Raw genomic sequence first — 16284 nt, forward strand, 5'->3', positions numbered from 1 at the left:
AATCCTCCACCCCCCCCAAACCCCTGTGTATTAGTCCTCCACCCCCCAAACCCCTGTGTATTAGTCATCCACCCCCCCAAACCCCTGTGTATTAGTCCTCCACCCCCCAAACCCCTGTGTATTAGTCATCCACCCCCCCAAACCCCTGTGTATTAGTCCTCCACCCCCCCCAAACCCCTGTGTATTAGTCATCCACCCCCCCAAACCCCTGTGTATTAGTCATCCCACCCCCCCCCAAACCCCTGTGTATTAGTCCTCCACCCCCCCCCCAAACCCCTGTGTATTAGTCCTCCAACCCCCCAAACCCCTGTGTATTAGTCCTCCACCCCCCCCCAAACCCCTGTGTATTAGTCCTCCACCCCCCCCAAACCCCTGTGTATTAGTCCTCCACCCCCCCAAACCCCTGTGTATTAGTCCTCCACCCCCCCAAACCCCTGTGTATTAGTCCTCCACCCCCCCAAACCCCTGTGTATTAGTCCTCCACCCCCCCCAAACCCCTGTGTATTAGTCCTCCACCCCCCCCAAACCCCTGTGTATTAGTCATCCACCCCCCCAAACCCCTGTGTATTAGTCCTCCACCCCCCCCCAAACCCCTGTGTATTAGTCCTCCACCCCCCCAAACCCCTGTGTATTAGTCCTCCACCCCCCCCAAACCCTGTGTATTAGTCCTCCACCCCCCCCCCAAACCCCTGTGTATTAGTCCTCCACCCCCCCAAACCCCTGTGTATTAGTCCTCCACCCCCCCCAAACCCCTGTGTATTAGTCCTCCACCCCCCCCAAACCCCTGTGTATTAGTCCTCCACCCCCCCCAAACCCCTGTGTATTAGTCATCCACCCCCCCCAAACCCCTGTGTATTAGTCCTCCACCCCCCCCCCCCCAAACCCCTGTGTATTAGTCATCCACCCCCCCCAAACCCCTGTGTATTAGTCCTCCACCCCCCCCAAACCCCTGTGTATTAGTCCTCCACCCCCCCCAAACCCCTGTGTATTAGTCCTCCACCCCCCCAAACCCCTGTGTATTAGTCCTCCACCCCCCCCAAACCCCTGTGTATTAGTCCTCCACCCCCCCCAAACCCCTGTGTATTAGTCATCCACCCCCCCCAAACCCCTGTGTATTAGTCCTCCACCCCCCCCCCCCAAACCCCTGTGTATTAGTCATCCACCCCCCCAAACCCCTGTGTATTAGTCCTCCACCCCCCCCCCAAACCCCTGTGTATTAGTCCTCCAACCCCCCAAACCCCTGTGTATTAGTCCTCCACCCCCCCCAAACCCCTGTGTATTAGTCCTCCAACCCCCCAAACCCCTGTGTATTAGTCCTCCACCCCCCCAAACCCCTGTGTATTAGTCCTCCACCCCCCCCAAACCCCTGTGTATTAGTCCTCCACCCCCCCCAAACCCCTGTGTATTAGTCCTCCAACCCCCCAAACCCCTGTGTATTAGTCCTCCACCCCCCCCCAAACCCCTGTGTATTAGTCCTCCACCCCCCCCAAACCCCTGTGTATTAGTCCTCCACCCCCCCCCAAACCCCTGTGTATTAATCCTCCACCCCCCCCAAACCCCTGTGTATTAGTCCTCCACCCCCCAAACCCCTGTGTATTAGTCATCCACCCCCCCCAAACCCCTGTGTATTAGTCCTCCACCCCCCAAACCCCTGTGTATTAGTCATCCACCCCCCCAAACCCCTGTGTATTAGTCCTCCACCCCCCCCAAACCCCTGTGTATTAGTCATCCACCCCCCCAAACCCCTGTGTATTAGTCCTCCACCCCCCCAAACCCCTGTGTATTAGTCATCCACCCCCCCAAACCCCTGTGTATTAGTCCTCCACCCCCCCAAACCCCTGTGTATTAGTCCTCCACCCCCCCCCAAACCCCTGTGTATTAGTCATCCACCCCCCCAAACCCCTGTGTATTAGTCCTCCACCCCCCCAAACCCCTGTGTATTAGTCCTCCACCCCCCCCAAACCCCTGTGTATTAGTCATCCACCCCCCCAAACCCCTGTGTATTAGTCATCCACCCCCCCCAAACCCCTGTGTATTAGTCCTCCATCCCCCCCCCCCAAACCCCTGTGTATTAGTCATCCACCCCCCCCAAACCCCTGTGTATTAGTCCTCCACCCCCCCCCCAAACCCCTGTGTATTAGTCCTCCAACCCCCCCAAACCCCTGTGTATTAGTCCTCCACCCCCCCAAACCCCTGTGTATTAGTCCTCCAACCCCCCCAAACCCCTGTGTATTAGTCCTCCACCCCCCCCCCAAACCCCTGTGTATTAGTCCTCCACCCCCCCCAAACCCCTGTGTATTAGTCTTCCAACCCCCCAAACCCCTGTGTATTAGTCCTCCACCCCCCCAAACCCCTGTGTATTAATCCTCCACCCCCCCAAACCCCTGTGTATTAGTCCTCCACCCCCCAAACCCCTGTGTATTAGTCATCCACCCCCCCAAACCCCTGTGTATTAGTCCTCCACCCCCCCAAACCCCTGTGTATTAGTCATCCACCCCCCCAAACCCCTGTGTATTAGTCATCCACCCCCCCCCAAACCCCTGTGTATTAGTCCTCCACCCCCCCAAACCCCTGTGTATTAGTCATCCACCCCCCCAAACCCCTGTGTATTAGTCCTCCACCCCCCCCAAACCCCTGTGTATTAGTCATCCACCCCCCCAAACCCCTGTGTATTAGTCCTCCACCCCCCCAAACCCCTGTGTATTAGTCCTCCACTATAGATCACAAATGGCACTAATACGTGGATCATGTTCCAGCCCACAATGCTTTGCAGGTTGGGCTGTTTGCTCTATACTGTGTAACACTCATTTGTCTTTCTGTTTTCTCGGTCAGCGCCAGACCCAGAGCTTATTACCTGGCGGACAGCGATGAGGAGTCATCCAGCGCCGGCTCATCTGATGAAGAAGACACAACAGAGATAACAGGGGATCGGCAGCAACCACCCGGAGCCGAGGGGTAAGGTACAGCCCAACCAGGTCAGAAATATCTGGGTGTACCTCGGGGGCGGGGTCACATGTATGACTGACAACTGTTACAGCTTTTTAACCACACCCCCTCCTGAGTATGCAGGGACCACTCTTTTTACCATTTAGCTGTATGTTCTCTCTTGCAGGTACATGGGACCTCATAGAACGAGCAAGATTATGAGATTTGTAGATAAAATCACAAAGTCCAAATATTTTCAGAAAGCGACAGAAACAGAATTTATAAAGAAGAAGATTGAGGAAGTGTCAAACACCCCCCTGCTGCTGACTGTGGAGGTGCAGGAGTGCAGAGGAACGCTGGTCATCAACATCCCGCCCCCCCCTACGGACCGCATCTGGTGAGTGGCCCTTCTCCGCTCTCCCCTCTGTCTTCCCTCCTTAGTTCTCCTTTCCTCTGCTCTCCCCTCTCCGTCTTCCCTCCTCCGCTCTCCCCTCTCCGTCTTCCCGCCTTCCCTCTGTCTCCACTCCTCCGCTCTCAGTCTCCCCTCCTCCGCTATCCTTTCCTCTGCTCTCCCCTCTCCGTCTTCCCTCCTCCCCGCCTCCCCTCTGTCTCCCCTCTGTCACCCCTCCTCCCCTCTTCCCCTCTCCGTCTCCCCTCCTCCCCTCTCCGTCTCCCCTCCTCCCCTCTCCGTCTCCCCTCCTCCCCTCTCCGTCTCCCCTCCTCCCCTCTCCGTCTCCCCTCCTTCCTTCCTCTCCTCTCCGTCTTCCCTCCTCCCCTCTCAGCCTCCCCTCCTCCGCTCTCCCCTCTCAGTCTCCCCCTCTCTGTCTCCCCTCTCCTCCGCGCCTCCCCTCTCCTCTGCGTCTCCCCTCTCCCGTCCCCTCCTTCTCTCCCGTCCCCTCCTTCTCTCCCGTCCCCTCCTTCTCTCCCGTCCCCGCCTTCTCTCCCGTCCCCGCCTTCTCTCCCGTCCCCTCCTTCTCTCCCGTCCCCGCCTTCTCTCCCGTCCCCTCCTTCTCTCCCGTCCCCTCCTTCTCTCCCGTCCCCTCCTTCTCTCCCGTCCCCTCCTTCTCTCCCGTCCCCTCTTTCTCTCCCGTCCCCTCCTTCTCTCCCGTCCCCTCCTTCTCTCCCGTCCCCTCCTTCTCTCCCGTCCCCTCCTTCTCTCCCGTCCCCTCCTTCTCTCCCGTCCCCTCCTTCTCTCCCGTCCCCTCCTTCTCTCCCGTCCCCTCCTTCTCTCCCGTCCCCTCCTTCTCTCCCGTCCCCTCCTTCTCTCCCGTCCCCTCCTTCTCTCCCTTCCCCTCCTTCTCTCCCGTCCCCTCCTTCTCTCCCGTCCCCTCCTTCTCTCCCGTCCCCTCCTTCTCTCCCGTCCCCTCCTTCTCTCCCGTCCCCTCTTTCTCTCCCGTCCCCTCTTTCTCTCCCGTCCCCTCTTTCTCTCCCGTCCCCTCTTTCTCTCCCGTCCCCTCTTTCTCTCCCGTCCCCTCTTTCTCTCCCGTCCCCTCTTTCTCTCCCGTCCCCTCTTTCTCTCCCGTCCCCCCTTTCTCTCTCGTCCCTTCTTTCTCTTTCTCTCCCGTCCCCTCTTTCTCTCTCTTTCTCTCCCGTCCCCTCTTTCTCTCTTTCTCTCCCGTCCCCTCTTTCTCTCTCTTTCTCTCCCGTCCCCTCTCTCTTTCTCTCCCGTCCCCTCTCTTTCTCTCCCGTCCCCTCTTTGTCTCTCTTTCTCTCCTGTCCCCTCTTTCTCTCTCTCTCCCGTCCCCTCTTTCTCTCCCGTCCCCTCTCTCTCTCTCCCGTCCCCTCTCCCTCTCTCTTTCTCTCCCGTCCCCTCTTTCTCTCTCTTTCTCTCCCTTCCCCTCTTTCTCTCTTTCTCTCCCGTCCCCTCTCTCTTTCTCTCCCGTCCCCTCTTTCTCTCTCTCCCGTCCCCTCTTTCTCTCTCTCCCGTCCCCTCTTTCTCTCCCGTCCCCTCTTTCTCTCTCTTTCTCTCCTGTCCCCTCTCTCTCTCTTTCTCTCCCGTCCCCTCTCTCTCTTTCTCTCCCGTCCCCACTTTCTCTCTCTTTCTCTCCCGTCCCCTCTCTCTCTTTCTCTCCCGTCCCCACTTTCTCTCTCTTTCTCTCCCGTCCCCACTTTCTCTCTCTTTCTCTCCCGTCCCCTCTTTCTCTCTCTCTCTCTCCCGTCCCCTCTTTCTCTCTCTCTCTCTCTCCTGTCCCCTCTTTCACTCTCTCTCTCTCCTGTCCCCTCTTTCTTTCTCTCTCTCTTTCTTGCTCTCCCGTCCCCTCTTTCTCTCTCTCTCTCTCTCCTGTCCCCTCTTTCTCTCTCTCTCCTGTCCCCTCTTTCTCTCTCTCTCCCGTCCCCTCTTTCTCTCTCTCTCTCTCTCTCTCTCTCCCGTCCCCTCTTTCTCTCTCTCTCTCTCTCTCTCTCTCCCGTCCCCTCTTTCTCTCTCTCTCTCTCTCTCTCCCGTCCCCTCTTTCTCTCTCTTTCTCTCCCGTCCCCTCTTTCTCTCTCTTTCTCTCCCGTCCCCTCTTTCTCTCTCTTTCTCTCCCGTCCCCTCTTTCTCTCTCTTTCTCTCCCGTCCCCTCTTTCTCTCTCTTTCTCTCCCGTCCCCTCTTTCTCTCTCTTTCTCTCCCGTCCCCTCTTTCTCTCTCTTTCTCTCCCGTCCCCTCTTTCTCTCTCTTTCTCTCCCGTCCCCTCTCTCTTTCTCTCCCGTCCCCTCTCTCTTTCTCTCCCGTCCCCTCTCTCTTTCTCTCCCGTCCCCTCTCTCTTTCTCTCCCGTCCCCTCTCTCTTTCTCTCCCGTCCCCTCTCTCTTTCTCTCCCGTCCCCTCTCTCTTTCTCTCCCGTCCCCTCTCTCTTTCTCTCCCGTCCCCTCTTTCTCTCTCTCTCCCGTCCCCTCTTTCTCTCCCGTCCCCTCTTTCTCTCCCGTCCCCTCTTTCTCCCCCGTCCCCTCTCTCTCTCTCTTTCTCTCCCTTCCCCTCTTTCTCTCTCTTTCTCTCCCTTCCCCTCTTTCTCTCTCTTTCTCTCCCGTCCCCTCTTTCTCTCTCTTTCTCTCCCGTCCCCTCTTTCTCTCTCCCGTCCCCTCTTTCTCTCTCTCTCTCTCTCTCTCTCCCGTCCCCTCTTTCTCTCTCTCTCTCTCTCTCTCCCGTCCCCTCTTTCTCTTTCTCTCTCTCTCTCTCTCTCCTGTCCCCTTTCTCTCTCTCTCTCCCGTCCCCTCTTTCTTTCTCTCTCCTGTCCCCTCTTTCACTCTCTCTCTCTCCTGTCCCCTCTTTCTTTCTCTCTCTCTTTCTTGCTCTCCCGTCCCCTCTTTCTCTCTCTCTCTCTCCTGTCCCCTCTTTCTCTCTCTCTCCTGTCCCCTCTTTCTCTCTCTCTCCCGTCCCCTCTTTCTCTCTCTCTCTCTCTCTCCCGTCCCCTCTTTCTCTCTCTCTCCCGGCCCATCTTTCTCTCTCTCTCTCTCTTTCTCTCCCGTCCCCTCTCTCTTTCTCTCCCGTCCCCTCTCTCTTTCTCTCCCGTCCCCTCTTTCTCTCTCTCTCTCTCCCGTCCCCTCTCTTTCTCTCCCGTCCCCTCTTTCTCTCTCTCTCCTGTCCCCTTTCTCTCTCTCTCTCTCTCTCTCTCTCTCCCGTCCCCTCTTTCTCTCTCTCTCCCGTCCCCTCTTTCTCTCTCTCTCTCTCTCCTGTCCCCTCTTTCACTCTCTCTCTCTCCTGTCCCCTCTTTCTTTCTCTCTCTCTTTCTCTCTCTCCCGTCCCCTCTTTCTCTCTCTCTCTCTCTTGTCCCCTCTTTCTCTCTCTCTCTCTCTCTCTCTCTCTCTCCCGTCGCCTCTTTCTCTCTCTCTCCCGGCCCATCTTTCTCTCTCTCTCTCTCTCTCTCTCTCTCCCGTCCCCTCTCTCTTTCTCTCCCGTCCCCTCTCTCTTTCTCTCCCGTCCCCTCTTTCTCTCTCTCTCCCGTCCCCTCTTTCTCTCTCTCTCCCGTCCCCTCTTTCTCTCTCTCTCCCGTCCCCTCTTTCTCTCCCGTCCCCTCTTTCTCTCCCGTCCCCTCTCTCTCTCCCTTCCCCTCTTTCTCTCTCTTTCTCTCCCTTCCCCTCTTTCTCTCTCTTTCTCTCCCGTCCCCTCTTTCTCTCTCTTTCTCTCCCGTCCTCTCTTTCTCTCCCGTCCCCTCTCTCTCTCTTTCTCTCCCGTCCCCTCTTTCTCTCTCTCTCTCTCCCGTCCCCTCTTTCTCTCTCTCTCTCTCCCGTCCCCTCTTTCTCTCTCTCTCTCTCTCTCCCGTCCCCTCTTTCTCTCTCTCTCTCTCCCGTCCCCTCTTTCTCTCTCTCTCTCTCTCTCTCTCTCCCGTCCCCTCTTTCTCTCTCTCTCTCTCCCGTCCCCTCTTTCTCTCTCTCTCTCTCCTGTCCCCTTTCTCTCTCTCTCTCCCGTCCCCTTTCTCTCTCTCTCTCTCTCTCCCGTCCCCTCTTTCTCTCTCTCTCTTTCTCTCTCTTTCTCTCTCTCTCCCGTCCCCTCTCTCTCTCTCTCTCCCGTCCCCTCTTTCTCTCTCTCTCTCTCTCTCTCTCTCCCGTCCCCTCTCTCTCCCGTCCCCTCTTTCTCTGTCCCCTCTTTCTCTCTCTCTCTCTCCCGTTCCCTTTCTCTCTCTCTCGCTCCCGTCCCCTCTTTCTCTCTCTCCCGTCCCCTCTTTCTCTGTCCCCTCTTTCTCTCTCTCCCGTCCTCTCTCTCTCCCGTCCCCTCTCTCTCCCGTCCCCTCTCTCTCCCATCCCCTCTTTCTCTCTCTCTCTTCCGTCCCCTCTTTCTCTCTCCCGTCCCCTTTCTCTCTCTCTCCCGTCCCCTTTCTCTCTCTCTCGCTCCCGTCCCCTCTTTCTCTCTCGCTCCCGTCCCCTCTTTCTCTCTCCCGTCCCCTCTTTCTCTCTCTCTCTCTCCCTTCCCCTCTTTCTCTCTCTCCCGTCCCCTCTTTCTCTCTCTCTCTCGTCCCCTCTCTCTCCCGTCCTCTCTTTCTCTCTCTCTCTCTCTCTCTCCCGTCCCCTTTCTCTCTCTCTCTCTCTCCCGTCCCCTCTTTCTCTCTCCTGTCCCCTCTTTCACTCTCTCTCTCTCTCCTGTCCCCTCTTTCTTTCTCTCTCTCTCTTTCTCTCTCTCTCCCGTCCCCTCTTTCTCTCTCTCTCCCATCCCCTCTTTCTCTCTCTCTCCCGTCCCCTCTTTCTCTCTCTCTCTCCCGTCCCCTCTTTCTCTCTCTCTCCCGTCCCCTCTTTCTCTCTCTCTCTCTCTCTCCCGTCCCCTCTTTCTCTCTCTCTCCCGTCCCCTCTTTCTCTCTCTCTTTCTCTCTCTCCCGTCCCCTCTTTCTCTCTCTTTCTCTCTCTCTCTCCTGTCCCCTCTTTCTCTCTCTCTCCCGTCCCCTCTTTCTCTCTCTCCCGTCCCCTCTTTCTCTGTCCCCTCTTTCTCTCTCTCTCTCTCTCCCGTCCCCTCTTTCTCTCTCTCCCGTCCCCTCTTTCTCTCTCTCCCGTCCCCTCTTTCTCTCTCTCTCCCGTCCTCTCTCTCTCCCGTCCTCTCTCTCCCGTGCCCTCTCTCTCCCATCCCCTCTTTCTCTCTCTCTCTCTCTCCCGTCCCCTCTTTCTCTCTCCCGTCCCCTTTCTCTCTCTCTCTCTCCCGTCCCCTTTCTCTCTCTCTCTCTCCCGTCCCCTTTCTCTCTCTCTCTCTCGCTCCCGTCCCCTCTTTCTCTCTCTCGCTCCCGTCCCCTCTTTCTCTCTCCCGTCCCCTCTTTCTCTCTCTCTCTCCCGTCCCCTCTTTCTCTCTCTCTCTCTCTCCCGTCCCCTCTTTCTCTCTCTCTCTCTCTCTCCCGTCCCCTCTCTCTCTCTCTCTCTCTCTCTCTCCCGTCCCCTCTTTCTCTCTCTCTCTCCCGTCCCCTTTCTTTCTCTCTCTCTCTTTCTCTCCCGTCCCCTCTTTCTTTCTCTCTCTCTCTCTCCCGTCCCCTCTTTCTCTCTCTCCCGTCCCCTCTTTCTCTGTCCCCTCTTTCTCTCTCTCTCTCTCTCCCGTCCCCTCTTTCTCTCTCTCCCGTCCCCTCTTTCTCTCTCTCTCCCGTCCTCTCTCTCTCTCCCGTCCTCTCTCTCTCTCCCGTCCTCTCTCTCCCGTGCCCTCTCTCTCCCATCCCCTCTTTCTCTCTCCCGTCCCCTTTCTCTCTCTCTCTCCCGTCCCCTCTCTCTCTCCCGTCCCCTCTTTCTCTCTCTCTCTCTCCCGTCCCCTCTTTCTCTCTCTCTCCCGTCCCCTTTCTTTCTCTCTCTCTTTCTCTCCCGTCCCCTCTTTCTCTCTCTCTCTCCCTTCCCCTCTCTCTCTCTCCCGTCCCCTCTTTCTCTCTCTCTCTCTCCCGTCCCCTCTTTCTCTTTCTCTCTCTCTCTCCCGTCCCCTCTTTCTCTCTCCTGTCCCCTCTTTCACTCTCTCTCTCTCTCCTGTCCCCTCTTTCTTTCTCTCTCTCTTTCTCTCTCTCCTGTCCCCTCTTTCTCTCTCTCCCGTCCCCTCTTTCTCTCTCTCTCCCATCCCCTCTTTCTCTCTCTCTCCCGTCCCCTCTTTCTCTCTCTCTCCCGTCCCCTCTTTCTCTCTCTCTCCCGTCCCCTCTTTCTCTCTCTCCCGTCCCCTCTCTCTCTCCCGTCCCCTCTTTCTCTCTCTCTCTCTCTCCCGTCCCCTCTTTCTCTCTCTCTCCCGTCCCCTTTCTCTCTCTCTTTCTCTCTCTCCCGTCCCCTCTTTCTCTCTCTTTCTCTCTCTCTCTCCCGTCCCCTCTTTCTCTCTCTCTCCCGTCCCCTCTTTCTCTCTCTCTCCCGTCCCCTCTTTCTCTGTCCCCTCTTTCTCTCTCTCTCTCTCTCTCTCCCGTCCCCTCTTTCTCTCTCTCCCGTCCCCTCTTTCTCTCTCTCCCGTCCCCTCTTTCTCTCTCTCCCGTCCCCTCTTTCTCTCTCTCCCGTCCCCTCTTTCTCTCTCTCCCGTCCTCTCTCTCTCCCGTCCTCTCTCTCCCGTCCTCTCTCTCTCCCGTCCCCTCTTTCTCTCTCTCTCTCTCTCTCTCTCTCTCTCCCGTCCCCTCTTTCTCTCTCCCGTCCCCTTTCTCTCTCTCTCTCCCGTCCCCTTTCTCTCTCTCTCTCTCTCCCGTCCCCTTTCTCTCTCTCTCTCTCCCGTCCCCTTTCTCTCTCTCTCTCTCCCGTCCCCTCTTTCTCTCTCCCGTCCCCTCTTTCTCTCTCTCTCTCCCGTCCCCTCTTTCTCTCTCTCTCCCGTCCCCTCTTTCTCTCTCGCTCCCGTCCCCTCTTTCTCTCTCCCGTCCCCTCTTTCTCTCTCTCTCTCCCGTCCCCTCTTTCTCTCTCTCTCCCGTCCCCTCTTTCTCTCTCTCTCCCGTCCCCTCTTTCTCTCTCTCTCCCGTCCCCTCTTTCTCTCTCTCTCTCCCGTCCCCTCTTTCTCTCTCTCTCTCTCCCGTCCCCTCTCTCTCTCCCGTCCCCTCTTTCTCTCTCTCTCTCTCTCTCCCGTCCCCTCTTTCTCTCTCTCTCTCCCGTCCCCTCTTTCTCTCTCTCTCTCTCTCCCATCCCCTCTTTCTCTCTCCCGTCCCCTTTCTTTCTCTCTCTCTCTTTCTCTCCCGTCCCCTCTTTCTCTCTCTCTCTCTCCCGTCCCCTCTTTCTCTCTCTCCCGTCCCCTTTCTCTGTCCCCTCTTTCTCTCTCTCTCTCTCTCCCGTCCCCTCTTTCTCTCTCTCTCTCTCCCGTCCCCTCTTTCTCTCTCTCCCGTCCCCTTTCTCTGTCCCCTCTTTCTCTCTCTCTCTCTCTCCCGTCCCCTCTTTCTCTCTCTCCCGTCCCCTCTTTCTCTCTCTCTCCCGTCCTCTCTCTCCCGTCCTCTCTCTCCCGTCCCCTCTTTCTCTCTCCCATCCCCTCTTTCTCTCTCTCTCTCCCGTCCCCTCTTTCTCTCTCCCGTCCCCTTTCTCTCTCTCTCTCCCGTCCCCTCTCTCTCCCGTCCCCTCTTTCTCTCTCTCTCTCTCTCCCGTCCCCTCTTTCTCTCTCTCTCTCTCTCCCGTCCCCTTTCTCTGTCCCCTCTTTCTCTCTCTCTCTCTCCCGTCCCCTCTTTCTCTCTCTCTCTCTCCCGTCCCCTCTTTCTCTCTCTCCCGTCCCCTTTCTCTGTCCCCTCTTTCTCTCTCTCTCTCTCTCCCGTCCCCTCTTTCTCTCTCTCCCGTCCCCTCTTTCTCTCTCTCTCCCGTCCCCTCTTTCTCTCTCTCTCCCGTCCTCTCTCTCCCGTCCCCTCTTTCTCTCTCCCATCCCCTCTTTCTCTCTCTCTCTCCCGTCCCCTCTTTCTCTCTCTCTCCCGTCCTCTCTCTCTCTCCCGTCCTCTCTCTCTCCCATCCCCTCTTTCTCTCTCTCTCTCCCGTCCCCTCTCTCTCTCCCGTCCCCTCTTTCTCTCTCTCTCTCTCTCCCGTCCCCTTTCTTTCTCTCTCTCTCTCTCTCCCGTCCCCTCTTTCTCTCTCTCTCTCTCCCGTCCCCTTTCTTTCTCTCTCTCTCTTTCTCTCCCGTCCCCTCTTTCTTTCTCTCTCTCTCTCTTTCTCTCCCGTCCCCTCTTTCTCTCTCTCTCTCCCGTCCTCTCTCTCCCGTCCCCTCTTTCTCTCTCCCATCCCCTCTTTCTCTCTCTCTCTCCCGTCCCCTCTTTCTCTCTCCCGTCCCCTTTCTCTCTCTCTCTCCCGTCCCCTCTCTCTCTCCCGTCCCCTCTTTCTCTCTCTCTCTCTCCCGTCCCCTCTTTCTCTCTCTCTCTCTCCCGTCCCCTCTTTCTCTCTCTCTCTCTCCCGTCCCCTTTCTTTCTCTCTCTCTCTTTCTCTCCCGTCCCCTCTTTCTTTCTCTCTCTCTCTCTTTCTCTCCCGTCCCCTCTTTCGCTCTCTCTCTAGGGTGACTCCTGTTCTTCGGTTCATACACAATATGTGAAGGGGCCGGCGTTGCGGAGCTTTAGTCTACGAGATGCCCTGAACCCACAGCGCCTCCAGCAGGAAGCTCTGATCTGTGCGTTCCTCAGACTCACAGCCGTTTTCTCTCCATATACCAGGTACGGCTTCCGGACGCCCCCATATCTGGAGCTGAAGGCGCGGCCTAAACTAGGGGAGCGGGAGGTGACGCTCGGCCATGTCACTGAGTGGATTGAGAAGAAACTGGAGCAAGAATTTCAGGTGAGAGAATAAAGATGGCCGCCGCTCTCTCTCCACTTGGGGGGAGGCCGTGTCATGTGACTTACATCATGTATGTGGCATGTTCTCTTCTCTCACACAGAAAATCTTTGTCATGCCAAACATGGATGACGTGTACGTGACCATCATGCACTCGGCCATGGACCCGCGATCTGGCAGCGAGGTGGCGGAGGAGGAGGCGGAGACTCAGTAACTGCGGATCCAGCTCCGTACAGTGTTAGACTTTCTTTCTCATTGAGGGGCCGCCCTGCATCAGTGACGGCTCTCGTGGGACGAGCACAGCGCCAGCCCCCCCCCCCCCCCCAAATCCCTGTCTTTACTAATGGGTCACGTGACCCTGAGAAATGGTGGAATGTTGTGGGTGGGGTCTCAATCGTGTCCACCTCCCCCCCTTGTACTCCAGCACTTCTCTCCTGCACGAGTTGGACGCTGTCAAACCAAAGCTGATTGGAAGGATCTGAAGGGGGAGGGGCTGGACCGATCAGAAACGCTATAGATGAAGTTCCACCCCCTATAACGCACGCGTTAGTGGCATCAATAGTGGAATGAAGGAGCCATAACCTGTGGTACCAGCGCTCCGCCCCACCCATGACCAAACTCCTCCCCCTGTGCGGTGGGGCCCCTGCTGGCGGCCAGGGGGATTACACTACATTCCAGCGCTGAGCTGCCCCTATACTCCGCTCCATATTTATAAGATTAGCGCTTATAACCCCATGAAGGAATAATTGCCCCTTATTTATTGTGTGACGGAGCATATGATGCTTAATATGGTGACGTACAATCCCAGAGTCTCCAGTCCCTCTGACTGTTCTGCCTGTCAGAGTGCCGGGACGCTCCATAACAAGGTTTTAGCAGTGCCACGCCTAAACACGACTGCGTTAACCCTTGAGGTAAGATGGCTGGTGTGACGCCTCTGCCGCCCTCTGGCTTTTATTTTTTGAGTTCTGGTAAATTTGCCAAGTTTCCTTTGTTTACAGCCGATGATTTTATGGAGATTTATTTTTGTTTTTCTGTCGTGTGTCTAGTCTGCACAGTGGCAGCGTCTGTCTTCTATGTGCAATGAATGTTTATGGTGTGGCGTTTACCCGCCTGCGGCTGGAAGGAGTTCGCCCGTGTTCTCGCGTTCCATTAATGTTGCGCTTTTAATGGTTTTTCAAAAGTGACTAAACTGCAACGTTCCTGAGACACAACTGCACTATGTGAACACGGTCAGAACGTGGCTGCAAGCGGTGGAGGTTCACTGGGGGGGGGGGGGTCTGTGCCATCTGTCCAGTTCCCACTGGAGGACCCCAAAAACATGTCACCTCTACCCTTAGCTGCAGGATCTTCACCCCCCCCTGCTGATTGGGACTCATGTGATTGGGCGAAATTTTCTTACAATGATTGGACACGCGGGTGCATTCTGGGTAGGGGGCTCCCCCTCTGGACACGCGGGTGCATTCTGGGTAGGGGGCTCCCCCTCTGGTGACTGGACACGCGGGTGCATTCTGGGTAGGGGGCTCCCCCTCTGGACACGCGGGTGCATTCTGGGTAGGGGGCTCCCCCTCTGGTGACTGGACACGCGGGTGCATTCTGGGTAGGGGGCTCCCCCTCTGGACACGCGGGTGCATTCTGGGTAGGGGGCTCCCCCTCTGGTGACTGGACACAGTAGAGCGGTCACTGCACTACATTGAACTGCGGGTGACTGCAGGGAGTGTAAGGTAACATCTGCACCATGGAGGCCTGCGCTCCCGGCTCTGCTGTACTCGCGCTGCACTTGGTCAGATTTGTGATCAGAATTCGCTCATTGTTTTATTAAATAAAGGAAATAGTCTTTCTGCCACATCCAATGTCTTCATGTCCACCATCCTATGTGTGAGGAGGGGAGCGACGCTGCTCTACAAGACTGGATCTAGACTGCTGTGCATGACGCTGCTCTACAAGACTGGATCTAGACTGCTGTATATGATGCTGCTCTACTGTACATGACGGGATCTAGACTGCTGTACATGACGCTGCTGTACAAGACTGGATCTAGACTGCTGTATATGATGCTGATCTACTGTACATGACGCTGCTCTACGAGACTGGATCTAGACTGCTGTACATGACGCTGCTCTACTGTACGACGGGATCTAGACTGCTGTACATGACGCTGCTCTACGAGACTGGATCTAGACTGCTGTATATGATGCTGCTCTACTGTACATGACAGGATCTAGACTGCTGTACATGACGCTGCTGTACAAGACTGGATCTAGACTGCTGTATATGATGCTGATCTACTGTACATGACAGGATCTAGACTGCTGTACATGACGCTGCTGTACAAGACTGGATCTAGACTGCTGTATATGATGCTGATCTACTGTACATGACAGGATCTAGACTGCTGTACATGACGCTGCTCTACGAGACTGGATCTAGACTGCTGTACATGACGCTGCTCTACTGTACGACGGGATCTAGACTGCTGTACATGACGCTGCTGTACAAGACTGGATCTAGACTGCTGTATATGATGCTGATCTACTGTACATGACAGGATCTAGACTGCTGTACATGACGCTGCTCTACTGTACGACGGGATCTAGACTGCTGTACATGACGCTGCTCTACGAGACTGGATCTAGACTGCTGTATATGATGCTGCTCTACTGTACATGACAGGATCTAGACTGCTGTACATGACGCTGCTGTACAAGACTGGATCTAGACTGCTGTATATGATGCTGATCTACTGTACATGACAGGATCTAGACTGCTGTACATGACGCTGCTCTACTGTACGACGGGATCTAGACTGCTGTACATGACGCTGCTGTACAAGACTGGATCTAGACTGCTGTATATGATGCTGATCTACTGTACATGACAGGATCTAGACTGCTGTACATGACGCTGCTCTACTGTACGACGGGATCTAGACTGCTGTACATGACGCTGCTCTACTGTACATGATGGGATCTAGACTGCTGTGCATGACGCTGCTCTACAAGACTGGATCTAGACTGCTGTACATGACGCTGCTCTACTGTACATGATGGGATCTAGACTGCTGTGCATGACGCTGCTCTACAAGACTGGATCTAGACTGCTGTACATGACGCTGCTCTACTGTACATGATGGGATCTAGACTGCTGTGCATGACGTTGCTCTACAAGACTGGATCTAGACTGCTGTGCATGATGCTGCTCTACAAGACTGGATCTAGACTGCTGTGCATGACGCTGCTCTACAAGACTGGATCTAGACTGCTGTGCATGATGCTGCTCTACTGTACATGACAGGATCTAGACTGCTGTACATGACGCTGCTCTACAAGACTGGATCTAGACTGCTGTATATGATGCTGATCTACTGTACATGACAGGATCTAGACTGCTGTACATGACGCTGCTCTACGAGACTGGATCTAGACTGCTGTACATGACGCTGCTCTACTGTACATGACGGGATCTAGACTGCTGTGCATGACGCTGCTCTAAAAGACTGGATCTAGACTGCTGTGCATGATGCTGCTCTACAAGACTGGATCTAGACTGCTGTACATGATGCTGCTCTACTGTACATGACAGGATCTAGACTGCTGTACATGATGCTGCTCTACTGTACATGACAGGATCTAGACTGCTGTATATGATGCTGCTCTACTGTACATGACAGGATCTAGACTGCTGTGCATGACGCTGCTCTACAAGACTGGATCTAGACTGCTGTATATGATGCTGCTCTACTGTACATGACGGGATCTAGACTGCTGTGCATGACGCTGCTCTACGAGACTGGATCTAGACTGCTGTACATGACGCTGCTCTACTGTACATGACGGGATCTAGACTGCTGTGCATGATGCTGCTCTACTGTACATGACTGATCTAGACTGCTGTGCATGATGCTGTTCTACTGTACATGACGGGATCTAGACTGCTGTACATGACGCTGCTCTACTGTACATGATGGGATCTAGACTACTGTACATGACGGATCTAGACTGCTGTGCATGATGCTGCTCTACTGTACATGACGGGATCTAGACTGCTGTACATGACGGGATCTAGACTGCTGTACATGACGCTGCTCTACTGTACATGACGGGATCTAGACTGCTGTGCATGATGCTGTTCTACTGTACATGACGGGATCTAGACTGCTGTACATGACGGATCTAGACTGCTGTGCATGATTCTGTTCTACTGTACATGACGGGTTCTAGACTGCTGTGCATGATTCTGTTCTACT

At 55.6% G+C, this 16284-nt stretch overlaps 1 protein-coding gene across 1 annotated transcript; it reads left to right on the forward strand.

Annotated features, from left to right (window-relative positions):
* Positions 1-2756: 2756 nt before the first annotated feature.
* Positions 2757-13985, forward strand: LOC130324433 (testis-expressed protein 2-like; the record flags this gene model as incomplete). Its single annotated transcript, XM_056553257.1, has 4 exons — positions 2757-2955; positions 3113-3322; positions 11924-12044; positions 12145-13985. Coding segments are annotated over 4 exons (641 nt in total), but the record flags the coding sequence as incomplete, so codon positions are not given.
* Positions 13986-16284: the final 2299 nt, after the last annotated feature.

Source organism: Hyla sarda, unplaced genomic scaffold (assembly GCF_029499605.1).
Source record: "Hyla sarda isolate aHylSar1 unplaced genomic scaffold, aHylSar1.hap1 scaffold_2649, whole genome shotgun sequence".
In the NCBI taxonomy this organism is placed as follows: domain Eukaryota; kingdom Metazoa; phylum Chordata; class Amphibia; order Anura; family Hylidae; genus Hyla; species Hyla sarda.